Source organism: Trichechus manatus, unplaced genomic scaffold (assembly GCF_000243295.1).
Source record: "Trichechus manatus latirostris isolate Lorelei unplaced genomic scaffold, TriManLat1.0 scaffold00040, whole genome shotgun sequence".
NCBI classification, from domain to species: domain Eukaryota; kingdom Metazoa; phylum Chordata; class Mammalia; order Sirenia; family Trichechidae; genus Trichechus; species Trichechus manatus.
The window spans coordinates 15,493,744-15,509,666 of NW_004443976.1; the positions used below are offsets into that span (position 1 = coordinate 15,493,744).

The following is a 15,923-nucleotide window of genomic DNA, read 5'->3' on the forward strand; positions in this document are numbered from 1 at the left end:
ACATAGCCAAAGATACGCCATTTAAAAATTTTTTTTTACATACACATTTAAGTGACATTGACTACGCTCTTCTAATTGTGCTGTTATTCTCACTTTAATATCACAAGATTTTTGCTTCCTCTCCCTGTAACCCTATGTTCTGCGGGTCTAGGGGTCTTAGTTCCAAACGGAAGAATGTTCCCATCTGGAGACACATTACTGATTCCATTGAACTGGAAGTTAAGAATGCTACCTGGCCACTTTGGGCCCCTTATGCTTTGGATCAACAGGCAAAGAAGGGAGTTACCATATTGGCTGGTGTAATTGATCCTTATTACCAAGAGGAAATCAGATTGATGTTACATAATGGAGATAAAGAAGAGTATGTCTGGAATACAGGAGATCCCTTATGACATCTTTTAGTACTACCATGCCCTATGATTAAAGTCAACGGAAAACTACAGCAACCTAATTCTGACATGACTACTAATGGCCCAGACCCTTCAGGAATGAGGATTTAGGTCACCCCACCAGGCAAAGAATCAACGTCCAGCTGAGATGCTTCGTCAGGGCAAAGGACTACGGAATGTGTGGTGGAAGGTGGTAGTTCTAAATACCCGTTATGACTGTGTGACCAGTTGCAGAAATGGGGACTGTAATTGTTATGAGTATTTCTTCCTTGTATGTGTGCACCAGATATTTTTGTTTTCTTCCCCTATAAAATATAAGATGTGAATGGGGCTAACGTGTTTTCATTGTACATTTGTTAGTTGTATCACTTTAGGTGCAAATACGACTTTATAGTCGTTTTTATTCAGCAGTTATGTATGGTTTAAGGAGATGTATACAGGTGCCAAGTTCACAAGGGATGGACTGTGATGGTTAAGGTTGTGGGTCAACTTGACTGGGCCGTGATTCTCAGTGGTTTGGCATTGTGATGTAGTTTGGCAGTCGTATAATATGTAATCACTTTCATGATGAGATCTGCTGTGAATAACTAATCAGTGGAAAAGGACTTGCCTAGGGGATGTGGACTGCATCAAACATAGGTGGACTTTCTGGTAAGGCTCGCTGGCTTTTGCTCGCTGGATCCTGCAGCTGGCTTCCGTTCATCTGATCTCCGGTTCTTGGGACTTGAGCTAGCAGCTTGCCTGCCGATCTTGGGATTCGTCTTGGGTTCACCAACCCCTTGCAGCTATGCGAGTTGGGAGAAGCCTCCAGCCTGACCCATGGATTTGGGACTTCCCAGCCTCTACAGCCGCGTGAGCCATTTTCTTGATACATATCTTTTTTTTTTTTAAATCTCTCTCTGTATATATAGATGTATCACTGATTTTGCTTCTCTAGAGAACCTAGCCTAAAACATTTGTTATCTTGGCTAGGCCATGATTCTCAGTGGTTTGGCAGACATTATGTAATCATCTTCCATTTTGTGATCTAATGTGAGGCAGCCAATGAAATTTGAGCAGCTGATTAGTTGAAAGGGCAGTTTCCTTGGGGGTGTAGCCTGCATCCAATATATGTGAATTTTCTGGTGTAGCTCGTCCTCTCTTGATCGTGCATCCTCTGACCTCTGGTTCTTGGGACATGAGCTAGGAGCCTCTTGGGACATGAGCTAGGAGCCTGCCATCTGATCTCCTGATTTGGGGTTCATCAACCCCTGCAACCACATGAGTCAGGAGATGCCTCCAGCCTGACGACTGATCCGTGGATTTGGGACTTTCCAGGCTCTGCAGCAGTGTGAGCCATTTCCTTGAAATCAATCAATCCTCTTTCTCTCTCTCTGTATGTGCTTTACTAGTTTTGTTCCTCTAGAGAACCCAGCCTAAGATAGTATTCATACTGAAAAGCGCGTAAATGTTATGTACTGCTTGTCATTACGAAAACCAAACCCACTGCCGTCGAGTTGATTCCAGCTCATAGCGACCCTGTAGCACAGAGTGAACTGCTCCATAGGGTTTCCAAGGAGTGACTGGTGGATTCGAACTGCTGACCTTTTCGTTAACAGCCATAGCTCTTAACCACTGTGCCACCAGGGCCCCTGTCATTACCAATACCCCAGAATTCTCTCATATCTCCTTCTAGATATTAACCCTACTTTCCCTCCAAATAAACAAAAAGAAAAATATTGTTGTCTGTTGTTTCTAATACTACTGATTAGTTTTGCCTGCTTTAGAACTTTAAAATTTTGTATTTTAGCTTTCATAACTTTTGTGGGAAACTTTCTAGCCCTTGGAAAACTCTTAATTGTCTCTTCAAGTATCATTCAGGAAACATGTGTATGTTTGTCTCTTTCAAAGCTTCTGCCAAATACCTTAGGCATATAAGTAGAATCTCAAGCACAAATATGCTTGTTGGAATAAATATTTGTCTTAAGCAGGCTAGGTTTGTGTGTTTGTTAGCCATTTCCATTCTCCCACCCCCACCCCTTATTGCTTATTTGTACTCTTTCCATGTTTCCTTTTTCTTTTGATTTACAGCAGCTCTGTTTGTACTAGGAGTATTAGACTTTTGCCCGTTACGTTGCAGTATTCTCTCAGTCTGTCATTTGTATTTTACCTTTATTGCTGTATCGCATTTAAAATATTTTGTGTGGTATAGTGTGACTGTTGAGTTCTTTGTCCTGCTTATTAGGAAAACCACCTCCACTCAAGATTAGATTAATAAATTTTTTTTGTATTTTATTTTATGTATGTTTTATTGCTTGCTTATACCGTATCTACAATCCATCTGAATTTGAATGTAGTGTGAGGTATCACCATCAGCACTTAAGTGCACATGTTTAAACATCTTTCACATCTCCTACTAAAAAACCTGCTTAAGTTTCATCTACTTGTGGCTGCTGCACTTTTCCATTCACCCTCAAAGCTGTAGCAAAAGTTTCCACTTGTTTTTTTCCACTTCGTCTTCCTTTAACTCAGTGTTGCCTGCATGGCCTAAGCCTTACCATTACACTGAAACTGCTTATGCCTAGAGCAGCCTTGGCCACCTTATTACTGAACCCAGTGGGCTGAATTTACGATCTACTATCAGTTGCCATTGAGTCAACTCCAATTCATGTCGACCCCACGTGTGTCAGTAGAGCTGTGTTCCATAGGGTTTTTATTTGCTGATATTTGGGAAAAAGACAGCCAGAACTTTCCTAGGAGGTACCTCTGGGTAGTCTTGAACTCCCAACCTTTCGGTTAGCAGCCAAACACATTAACCATTTGTACCACACAGGGACTTCAGACTGAATTTAGACCCTTTCTTTCCTGAGCAGTATGTAGCCTTGTGGCACAGTGGTTAAGAGCTCAGGCTGCTAACCAAAAGGTTGGCTGTTCGAATCCACTAGCTGCTCCTTGGAAACCCTGTGGAGCAATTCTACTCTGTCCTATAGGGTCCCTATAAGTCGGGATCGACAGCAACAGGTTTGTGTAGCATTGTTGGCTACTTTTTCCTTGAAATGTGTCTTCTTCGGCTTGTTAAATATAACTTTTTTCCGGTTTTCTTCCTATTTCTCTGGCTTACCCTTCTCAGTTGCCTTTGCAACCTTTTGTTTTATATCCCCAAAATATTGTTGTTCTCTAGACTTCATTCAGGTAGCTCTTCTACAATTTACATTTGTACTCATCCTTGGGTAGTGCCATCAGTCTTGTCAACAGTATTCTGATAACCCTAAAGTCTCTATCTTTAGTCCACATTTCTTTTCTTCCCATCCCAAATTTCTTTTTAAAACAGTATATTTTTGCCCCATAGTCATTTAAAACTAAACCCGTCATCGTTTCTTCTCTTTGCTCCTCAAATAGCACCTTCTCATATGTTTCCCACTTCAGTGAGTGAGCGGACTCCCACTGAGTTACTTTGCACAGAAACATGTTTATCTTAAAAATTGAAGTGAAATTCACATAACACACAATTAACTATTTTAAAGTACAATTCACAATGTTGTGCAGCCACCACATCTTTCTAGTTGCAAAACTTTTTCATCACCCCATAAAAACATACCCCATCCCTTCCCCATCCCCAGTAACCTCTAAATCTGCTTTCAGTCTATATGGATCTGCCTATTCTAGATATATCATATCAAAGGAATCATAACAATATGTAACCTTTTGTGTCTGGCTTCTTTCACTTAACATAATGTTTTGGAGATTCATCCCAGTTGTAGAATGTATCAGTACTTCACTCATTTTTTATGGCTGAATAATATTCCATTGTATGTGTATACCACAATGTGTTTATCCACTCATCCATTGATTGACATTTGGGTTATTTCCACTTTTGACTAGTTTGAATTATGTTGCTGTAAACATTTGTGTACAAGTTTCTGTGTGGACATGTTTTCAGTTTTCTTGGGTATATATCTAGGAGTGGAATTGCTGGATCATATGGTAATTCTGTGTTTAACTTTGAGGAATTGTGCATCTTTTTTTTATTGTTGAGAATATACACAGCAGAGCATAGTGCATCATTTTTGACCTATTATTTTAACCACTGTATCACAAAGTTCAGTTCAGTTGATTGATTTTATTTCCTAAATATCCCTGTTTTACACTTTCCAGTATTATTGTAATAGTGTCCCCTCCTTTTTTGGTTTATTTGTCCTCAGCACGACCTTATTCTGTGTCACCCTCCACACACTGCAAGATTGGTTTTTGAAAATACAGATCTCATGACGTCATCCCATAGTATTAAAAAAACAACAAAACTCTTCAAAGGCTTATTATTGACCTCTGTGTGAAGTTCAGACTTACATGGTTTCTTCTAAAGGCCCTTTGCTGTCAGCTTCCGATATTCTGTTTTGTTTCAGCTACCCCTCCCTTGCTTTGTTTCAATCATATACTGATCTCCATATTTCAAGCTTTTGTACATGCTCCTCTGTCTAAACCTTGCACCTCCCCCTACTAAAATCCTTTGTCGTATTTCAGATGTTTCATTTTAGAAGCCTTTTCTGACTCTTAAAGATTGTGTTATGTGCCCTTCTTTTGTTCTCCCCCAAATTACGATTGTTGTAGCATTTACTACACATTGTAATTACCTACTTCTCTGGCATATAGGAGCTGATGATAGTTGAGTGCCAGATGATGTAGTTCAGACTAAATGTAAAATTAATAGGAGTTCAGTAGAAGTCAAAGGAAGATTATTATTTGGTAGATTATTAGGGAAGGCCTCATGGAGGAGGGAGGATGGTACTAGAACTGGACCTTGAAGGAAGCATTTATGGAGCAGGAAGGCATGGTAATGATCTACCTAATACAGGTGTATTAAACCTATGAGGGTCTATGCTAGGGGCAGAAGCTTTTATAAAAGTGAGATGTTGGATGTTCTTCAACACTGCAATTGCGTTACTTATGTGAAGCAAGTAGTGGACACAATCATGCCTGTAGCAGAAAACCATGGAAAGAATATGCAAAAGATTTTGAGAATTTATAGTGTATTGGCAAAAATGAAAAAGCAATAATATACTTTGTGGGAAGCATAAAGGCACTTTGAAAGGGTAATTTTGACTGTACATGCTAATTTCAGAACTTACCCACTTACATTTATGTACCTCCATTGGACTTGCATAACTCCACTGGATGGAAAATGCAACTAGGTGATTTCTGGGTAAGTTACAGAATTTTACACAAGACTCTTGTGTACAGTGTTGAAGAAAATGGTCTGTGTAGTATAATAGTGTTCATCTTTAAAAAAGTTGGAAATGAGTTAACAGTATAGAAAATAACTGCCCATTTTGTGATTATCTGTGTTCCATACCATCCTCCAGTTGACAGTAAAAGTCTGACTAGTTTCTGATTCAGCTCTTTCCCAGTGCCCAGTATATCTGGAATGTTTGCACGCATAAATGAAATAATGAGATTAAAGTGCAATTCCTATTTTAATGTCTACATTTTCCATACCTCCTTTTTTATGTTTTAGAATAGCTATTTAAAAGTAAAAATGCATTTCTTGTGTTTTGTTGTATATGCCTTCTTTCAGTCAGCAAGTTTAAAACAAGTTACTGATTTAAAACGAGTTATTTATAGCAGTTTACTTTGCCTGTTAGGCAAAAATAGTAGATTCATAAAAAAATTTCCTCTCAAATTTTGAGTAAAGAAGCCATTCACATTTAGATAAGCTTTTACTTTTGGCTATCTCCGTGTTGCACAGGCATGTTGCAGTATTAAGTCCTAGTTATTGAAATAACACTACCTCTGAGTCCTCAAAAAATTACCTTCTTCTCAGTTATCAGTCTTTTATAGCTTTCTGAGTTATATTACACTTACTTTCATCATTAGACTGAGCCCGTTTAGAATGGTAGCAGGAATTATGTGAGAATTACAGACCTTTTCTAAAGGAAGTCCTTTCTGAACTGCTCTCACCACTTGTATGTGCTTTGTCTCCATTTTCCATTTTGAGCTAATCAGCACTTAGTTCCCCTGGTAGGTAAATCAAGTAATATTTTTGTTGATGATAAATATTTATGTTTCACTATCATGATTGTGGTGATGGTTTCATAAGTGTATACATATAACAGTACTTAACCAAATTGTATATTTAAATATGTGCAATTCATGGAATGTCAATTATACCTTAATAAAGCTGTTAAAGTAGTTTTCTTCCACATTTCTTGGCATAGACAAGTGAGCACCTCCAGAGCTGCATCTGTTTGTTGGAACATCTCAGTTGATATTCTGTCAATTTCTGGAGCTTTGTTTTTTGCCTATGCCTTCAGTGCAGCTTGGACTTCTTCCTTCCAGTACCATTGGTTCTTTGCTGCCTCCTAAAATGGTTGAACACTGACCAGTTCTTTTTGGTACAGTGACTCTGTATGTTCCTTCCATCTTCTTTTGATGCCTCTTGTGTTATTCAACAAGCAGCATTAGAGGTGCTCACTTGTTTATGCCAAGAAATTTGGAAGACAGCTACCTGGCCAATTGACGGAAAGAGATCCGTATTTGTGCCCTTTCCAAAGAAAGGCGATCTAACAGAATGTGGACGTTATCAAACAATATCATTAATATCACACACAAGTAAAATTTTGCTGAAGATCATTCAAAAGCAGTTGCAGCTGTACATCAACCAGGAACTGCCAGAAATTCAAGCTGGATTCAGAAGAGGACGTGGAATATGGGATATCATTGCTGATTTCAGATGGATCTTGGCTGGAAGCAGTGAATACCAGAAAGATGTTTACCTGTGTTTTATTGACTGTGCAAAGGCATTCGATTGTGTGGATCATAACAAATTATGGATAACATTGCAAAGAATGGGAATTCCAGAGCACTTAATTGTGCTCATGCGGAACCTGTACGTAGACCAAGAGGCAGTTGTTTGAACAGAACAAGAGAATGCTGTATGGTTTAAAGTCAGGAAAGGTGTGTGTCAGGGTTGTATCCTCTCACCATACTTACTCAATCCGTATTCTGAGCAAATAATCCCAGAAGCTGGACTATATGAAGAAAAACAGCACATCAGGTTTGATGGGAGACTCATTAATAACCTGCGATATGCAGATGACACAACCTTCCTTGCTGAAAGTGAAGAGTACTTAAAGCAATTACTGATGAAGATAAAGACCACAGCTTTCAGTATGGATTACACCTCAACATAAAACAAAAATCCTCACAACTGGACCAGGAAGCAACATCATGATAAACGGGGAAAAGATTGAAGTTGTCAAGGATTTCATTTTACTTGGATCCGCAATCAGCACTCATAGAAGCAATGGTCAGGAAATCAAAAAGTGTATTGCATTGGGCAGATCTGTTGCAAAACAGCTCTTTAAAGTGTTGAAAAGCAAACGTGTCACTTTGAGGACTAAGGTGCACCTGACCCAAGCCATGATATTTTCAGTCACCTCATATGCATGCGAAAGCTGGACAGTGAGTAAGGAAGACTGAAGAAGAATTGAGGCCTTTGAATTATGGTATTGGCGAAGAATATTGAATATACCACAGACTGCCAAAAGAACGAACAAGTCTGTCTCGGAAGAAGTACAGCCAGAATGCTCCTTGGAGGTGAGGATGGCGAGACTTTGTTTCACATACTTCGGACATTCGGGAGGGACCATTGCCTGGAGGACATCATGCTCTGTAAGATAGAAGGTCATTGAGAAAGTGGAAGACCCTGGATGAGATGGATTGACACAGTGGCTGCAACAATGGGCTCAAACATAACAATTGTGAGGTTGGCACAGGACCAGGCAGTGTTTCGTTCTGTTGTACATAGGGTATCTGTGAGTCGGAAAGAATTGACAATACTTAACAACCTAACAACAACAACAGAGCTGTTAAAAAATCCACACATTACCTGCCTACCATCAGTAGGTCATTACTTTATTAACCCCTGTGTCTCACTCCGGGAACTGTTAACCTCAGTACACCTGTTCCTCTAAGGATCCAGTTTGGCCTCTGTCCCCTGACTTCACTGTCACGAGTCTCTTGCCTGTGGTCTTGTCCCCCATCCCCATCATCCTCCACCCATGCCAGGGCACTCCTGCTAGAAGAGGAAAAGCTCACGATGCCACTGCCATTCCTGTAGGGCACCAGTCATTGTAATTAAACCACTCCTCTGTGTTAGAATCTGTGGTGGGCAGAGCAGTCAACACACACGGGCAGGACACAAGGGGTCTCTCTCTGTTCTCTCTGTGCTCAGAGTCTTATGGGCCACACGTGAACACCAACTGTAGACAAGTATCGTCAGGACTACAGAGGGTGCATTAAAAATAGATACACATATGGATAGTGGTATAAATGAAGGTTGGGTAAGCTCTGCAGATTCCAGTGAAAAAATATTAGGCACTTTGTCAGTGTTTCTTAAAGTATGCTCTGAAGACTACAGCATAAGAATTACCAGAACTACTGGTTTGATTTGTGGTTCCCTCTTAACACCTCTGAATCAGAATCTCTGGGGGATGCATTTTTACAAGCTCTCTTAAAGGCCACTATAGGGCTACCTAGAATGGTAAGAACCTGGCTAGAAACCATGGTAGAAGCAAGAGGGCAGTTGAAGCGGATCTTCTGGATAGTTTAACTGTGACTCCCTTGTGTTAGAGAAATGTGAATGTTTTGGATATCAGGTAGCGTTTTGCCTCGCAAGGTATATCCATTTAATGGTTTAGAATTTATAACATGTGCTCATATTCTATAATTTATCTGTTGGGTGACATTATGTGCTTAAAAGTTTTGATCAGATTTTTCTTTTTCCACAGAACTCAACAAAAATCCAGTGGAAGGTTTTTCAGCTGGTTTAATAGATGACAATGATCTTTATCGGTGGGAAGTCCTCATTATTGGTCCTCCAGATACGCTTTAGTAAGTATAGTGGAATTCCTTAAAGTATACCTCTTTTAATTAATTGAAATATAAACTTTTAACAAACTGAAATGTAATTATTTTTTAGAAAGGAGGTGAAATGACTGTTCATTACCATTTGTATTGAATTTGATTATGTCTAGGGTTTTTGTGTTCTGCTTCAAGCTGTAATGTCTAAAACTTATTACTTTCCTAAATATGTAGTAGTTTCAGAAATTCAGTTAGTCTTGATACCTGGAATAAATTTATTACAGAAAAGCTGTCTGAAGGTGAAGTTATAGATAAATAATTTTTTTTTTTTTACTTGTATATTCCAGAAATGAGGAGATTAGTTTTGACTGATAGGCCAATAGAAAAGAAAATTCTGTATTGAAACATCTCTCCCTCCTCCCTTCCCTTGTGTCTGCTGTGCCTTGACCTCCAAACAGAACACTTGTCATTTTAAGGAAGCAAGGCTTTACCATTCCTAGCACTTCATCAGTTTAATTAAAGCATAGCATTACATATTTCAGAGAGATTTTCATACAGAACATATTGTACACACGTGTCTTAAGATGACTGGAGAGAACTTGTGAGATCTTCTATTTTAGTGGTTCTCTTATCGGGTTCCCACAGAATACTGATCAGAACCAAGGTATTTTGACCCTACAATGAACTAATTAATGGTTACCTTTTCCCAGTTTGTAAAGTGATTTTTAGGACACAAAATAATCTTTGAACTGACTACAAGTTGTTAAATCAATAATTTTTAAAGATAGACAACAGAATGTAGTGGTATCAAAGAACAGTAGAAAAAAAGAGATGGAATTTCTTAAATATTTCATGTAATATATTTTTAGATTCAAAGACCACAATCTTATTTTCTGCTCAGATTATTTGCAGAGCACTTATATTTACTAGTATTTAATGCTTTTTAAGAAGCATTATGAATTCCTGCTGTTAGTGACTAGTACAAGTTCAAAACCAGTAATACATTCCCTACTTTTTATAGGAATTGAGCAAGTATTCGGGGAAAAAATGAAGTGATTTTCTCAAAAGCCATACAACTGAGTGATAGCAGGGAAAGATCTAGATCTCTGTTTGTTTCTTGGGTACTACCTCACTCAACCTTGGTCGTTGATAATAACTAAGTAGGCAAGGATTTGGATGCATCAAACATTTTTTTATCCTTTTAGGTTTTCTAAGATGTTACATGCTGCACCCCCCCCCCCCCAATAAACCGACTGATAGAGAAGAAAATAAAGCGCTGCATCTATACTAGGATAAACTGAAACATACAGGGCTGAGCTGTATTGTGGATGTTTTCTTGGTTATCTGTAGTCTGGAAGAATGATTTATGCTTTGTCACAACTATTGCCAGTCAGATTCTTGCTGATGTAGTTCCCAATGGTGTGTTTGCTTTGGCAGTTGTTGCAAACTGAGATAACTCAGTTTGGTCATTCCACAATGTTTAAGGTTTTTGGGTAGATAACAGTAGCCTAGAGGTATTCCTCCACAACCTAAGTATTATTTGAAAGCACATTTCTTACCAAATTCTGCTGCACCAAACTATAGATAACAACCTAGTCTATGACCCTGTTGAAGTTCAGGTCTATTCCCCTAGGTTTTTCAACCATAACACCTTGCACAAAAGATTTACTCAGGGGAGACACAGAAACATTCCGGTGATAGAATCTTATTACCCCTAGAGTATGTATGAGAAAAATGAGAGAAATTCTCCTGAATTGATGTTTGTATAGAAGACTGGTTAGGGATCCAGTCGAGCTCTATCTCTTAAGGGTCTCACTTTTACACTTGTTTCATGCAATGGTGTAGAATATCTCTAAATATTATTAGCTAGTCTATTTTTATTTTATGCCTTTAGCATCATCAAAGAGACCAATTTTTAATACTCATCATGCTATTAACAGGTCATTCTTTTGCCAATAAAAATCCATTTCTGACATTCAGTATACATTTTAAAATGTGTTGGCTATTAATTTGTGATGGAGATAGCAGAAGCGTATGTGGCAGCTGCTTCTGCCATGTGTATTTGCTGATGAGAAAACTTGTGGCCACTTTCTCATGGTGCCTTCCTGATTAGAGTGCTTGTGGCACCTGGGCTGTAGCTTCATTTCATACTTTTGACATAATGAAGCCTTAAAGCAGTTGACAGGCATAATAATCCAAAATTACTTGAACATGATTCCTTTTTATTAAGGATCTTTTCTAAAGTTCATGTGCCAAAAGTTGCAAAATTGTTTTTAAAGCCCTCAAAAAAGAGAAAGATTAAGATTTATTAAGCCTAGGACTTTTTCCTTTTGGCAGTTTTTCTTAGAATGGTCGCAAAATTGAAGCAAGTACTTTGGAATTGGCAGTTACACTTGCTGTTCGATTAATTACTTTTGTGTGTGGCCTTTCTAGCCATGGTCTTGTAACTCCACCCAGGTGATTGTGTGATAGGGTAATTGTGGCCTATCAAGGAAATTCGTCAGTTTTGCCTTAAAAGAGAGCCAATTCCAGAGCAGAGAGGAGGAGCCCACCACCACCAAGGAAGGAGAGCCCAACAGCAGAGACTTGGCAGTAGGAGGTGTGGTGGGCTTCCCGACCCATGGAGAGAGAAAGCTGAGTTCCTTTGGGCCGAGACCGAGGGCCAGGCCTCCACCTCATAGGAGTCAGCCTTGCACTGTTGATCTTAGTTCTCCTTCCCCCTTGGGGGATTGGAGGAGGTCAGACACTGCCCCCAAGCTGTTTTTATATCACTACTCATTCATTTAGTTCTCCAGTATTTTTTGAGTACTCTCATGCTAGATGCTGGGAACAAGACCTTGAATTAACTAGTCGCTGCTCCCAAAGAACTTACACTTTAGTTTGCAAAACAGATTACTGCATAGTCACTTAGAAAACTCTGATAAAACACCCATGATGAATATAGGCATAGGTGCAATGAGAACATTGGAGTGTGGCAGATTTTGAATGTGTCAGGGAATTTTTCCTAGAGGAAAGGATGTCTAAGTGGGAACTGAAGAGTTAGTAATTATTGTTACCAGTTTGAATGCTTTTAGCTAAAAATAACAGAAATCTGACTTTAACTGGCTTAGAAAATAAATTTGTTGTCTTTAGACTGGTAGTAAAATGGTTGCAGCAGTTTTGAGCAGTTGAGAACATCACCCAAAGGAAGAAGAGAAGGTAGTCTCATGTGTTTTATGTTTTCCTTAGGGACTGCGAAAACCTTTTTTTCCTGGAAGCTCTCCAGCAGATTCTGCCTCTTGTCTCATTTGTCAGAATCTGCTCGTTCCTCACCTAGTAACTGGCAAGATGAGTGAGATCACTACAGTTGGCTTAGATTAATTATTTTGGGGTGTAACAGATTTTGAGCTATCAATCACAGTATCTACAGCTAGAGTAAGAGATAACTAGACAGATAATCTGGCAGTGGCAGTGAGAAGTTGGGGGGAAGTGGAAGGGAAGATGGGATTAAAGGGAGAGCTCTGTACACACAGAAGCCCTGGTGGCACGGTGGTTAAGAGCTACGGCGAGCTACAGCTGCTAACCAAAAGGTCGGAAGTTTGAATCCACTAACCACTCCTTGGAAAGCCTGTGGGGCATTCTACTCTGTCATGTAAGGTAGCTGTGAGTTGGAATTGACTCGGGCAACGGGTTGGTTTTTTTTTTTTTGTTGTTGTACACACAGGGCCTGGAAAATAAGAGATGGAGCAAGGGGTATGGCCGTTCAGTGAAGGAAGTACAAAGAATTTCAAGAAATGAGGTTGGATAGGGAGTTGGGGCCTAGGTGATGAAGTTTATTATATATATTATTAAAGAGTTTGGATTTATTCTGTGTGCTGAGGACAAGGTGCAACCATTGAGGAATTTTAAATTAGGAGTTCACAGTTAGATGTATATTTTAGAGTATGCATTAGATTACTAAGTATCATAACTTTGTGAGTATGGAATTTATTTTGTCGGTTTACTTGTGTTTTATTTCTGCAAGAAAAATATGTTTTTAATAATAAGTTATTTCAAAATAAATCTTTGTCTATAGTATAAAAAATGGACTTGGAGTTGGGGGCTGGTCATGGCCGACTGATCAGCAGCCTTTGCTCAGGAAATAGAGCATGCGTCTAGGGCAGGACCCTGAGAAACACCATTGTTTAAGGAAGAGGCAGAGGAAAGTAATCAGAAATGTACATGAAAAATGAGGAGAGGAAAGGTTTTATAGAGGTAAGTCTTTTAAAATGCTGCCAAGAATCAAGTACTTAATACAATGCTTAAAAAATGTTTGTTGATTTAATAGTAAGGAAGTTAGTGGTGTTTTTGTAGTAATTTCAGTGGAGTGAAGAAAGTAGAGGCCATCTTGCAGTTGTTTGAAGAGTGCTATTGGGAGTGACTTAAGTTTAAATGGAGCCCTGGTGGCACAGTGGTTAAAGTGGTCTGCTGCTACCTGAAAGGTCAGTGGTTCAAACTCACCAGCTGCATAACTGCATGTGAAGGGAAGTCAGAGAGGCTGGCAGTGGGATGGGAGGAGATACAGATTGAAAGTAAGTTAAGATGGATTAGATAATACCTACATCTATGTGATTAATTTACCACTTAATAATTAGATCATTTATATAATAACAGAAATAATACTGTACTAGAATTCTTTAAGAGCTGGTGTCATATTTCATGATGACACCAGTAGCCTTCATTTACTCACTAGAGGGCACTCCATACTCTTTGCAAACTATGTAATGAATAACTGGTACATTCAAGTGTCGCTTTGAGACTGATAGGTGCCATGAATATTAATTTAATTATTTACTAATCTTTAGACAGTATTAAATACTGATTACTGTTCTTTCCGTTAATGAATCTATCTAGTACTGTTAAGCATAGATTCTTGAGGCTGTCTTTCTTTGAAGTGTGCATTCTGAAACTGGTATGATATACCTGCTATTTTTAAACTACTTTTTATCAAGCAGTGTGGATAGCCACCAATATCCACAGAAATAAAAATTTAAGGTAGGAGTAGTAGGTTTTAAAGAAAGTTTAGGAAACCTGGATACACTGTATAATTACAAATTTTGTTAGTTAATAAACACTTTTAAAAAAAATTCTCTTATTCCCCTTTTATTACTGATGGCTAGTTTACTCCAGAAGTATGTTTTATTTTGTTTCTTACCACTGGCAATAGTGTGAAAATTTTGCAGAATCTTAAGGTTATATGTATGTGTTTTGTAATATCTCCTTACCTTGCGTAGATACGGAAAATGAAGAGTTGTCTAAATCAAGCTCTCTGATTAACATCTTTTACAGTTAGAAAATTCTTTTACAGTTCTGTTTATTAGAGCCACAAGCACTATAATCTGAAAGGAACCTAGTGCCTGAATTGCTTACAAATGGAGTGATCAATGGCAATGCCATGTCGTTCATAATGTAGTGCTTAAGAATATGGGTTTTGGGGACTGCCTTTGTTTAGCTCCCTAACTCTACTACTTTTATTACTTGTGTGAATGAACAAATACTTAAACTTGGTCTTTGCAGTTTAATTTCTATGGTAAAAACCCTATGCCTAGGAAATGTTCAATGTTTTGTTGTTTATAATAGCAAAAAAATTGGAAGCAATCAAATATCAGAGTAACGGATCAGTTGTAGAATGTGGCAAGTAAAATGAACGAGAGACACATACTAACAGGGGTATGTATTAAAGTACAAAGTTGAGCAAAGTTTCAGAAGACAGCATTCAGTATATTGTTTAAATAAGTGCAGCAGAATGATAGAATCTGACAAAGCAGAATAATAGGATCTGATCCTTTTAATATTTTTATAATTTCAAACAAAAACAGGGAGGTCTCATGGAAGAATGAGCTAGATCTAAATTTCCTAGTCTTTTCAGATATGAAACTTTTGGTTGCATACCTCTTTTTAACATCATGCTAGTAATTGTACTATTAGTATCTGTTGATGAAGAAAATATATAATGGAAGAAACGGTATTTTGAATTCATTGATACTTTTTAATAAACTTTCATTTTGCTTATCACAATAGCATCTTTGTATATTTGAAAAAAAATACCGAATATGTGACATGTTAATGTTTAATCTATAGTTTTTTGTGCCCTGTGGGTTTTTGGGTTTCTCTTTGCTAACTTGGCTGTTTACTGAAGTTTGCACCCACTGGTTGGGCCCTACCAAGCTAGACATTTAAAAAACAAAACAGGATTTCCAACAGGTAAAATGGAAGATGAGGGGTCCACAGATAGGAGAAAAAACTACAAGGAATAGCATGGTTGGTTCAGAGTGGGTGAGGGCATTTCAGGTAGAGTGAAAATTGTGTGCTTTAAGCCTTTAGCGCGACCCTATTAATTAAATTTGATTGATGTTTTAAAGATTGAAAACAATTTAAAGGAATAAGGCATTTTTCGTGATGGAGATTCCGGTCACCTAATATGAAAGTTTTGAATGGCTCTAATTAATTAAAATTAAAGAGACTTAGGAAAGCTAAGTTAATATTATCAAGGAATAGCTTTACCAGTAGAATAGTGTATGGGCTTTGTGGCAGCTGTTTTGTTACTCTTTTATATAGATTTCATCACTGTGTTCTAAATTTGTGGCTTTCTTTCAAACTTTTTTTTTAACCACAGCCATAATAAAAAATATTTTACTTCATGACCCAATGCATGTGTCCTGTATGTATGTAGATTAA

The 15,923-nt window shown here is 38.2% G+C and overlaps 1 protein-coding gene across 2 annotated transcripts in view; it reads left to right on the top strand.

Annotated features, from left to right (window-relative positions):
* The window catches only part of UBE2G1 (ubiquitin conjugating enzyme E2 G1), a 130,268-nt gene that overhangs the window by 78,425 nt on the left and 35,920 nt on the right, over window positions 1-15,923 (top strand). For both annotated transcript variants that reach the window (XM_023731135.1, XM_004376122.2), the window contains exon 2: window positions 9,155-9,257. In XM_023731135.1, coding sequence (XP_023586903.1) covers window positions 9,155-9,257 — 103 coding nt within the window. The remainder of the gene's footprint in view (window positions 1-9,154; window positions 9,258-15,923) is intronic.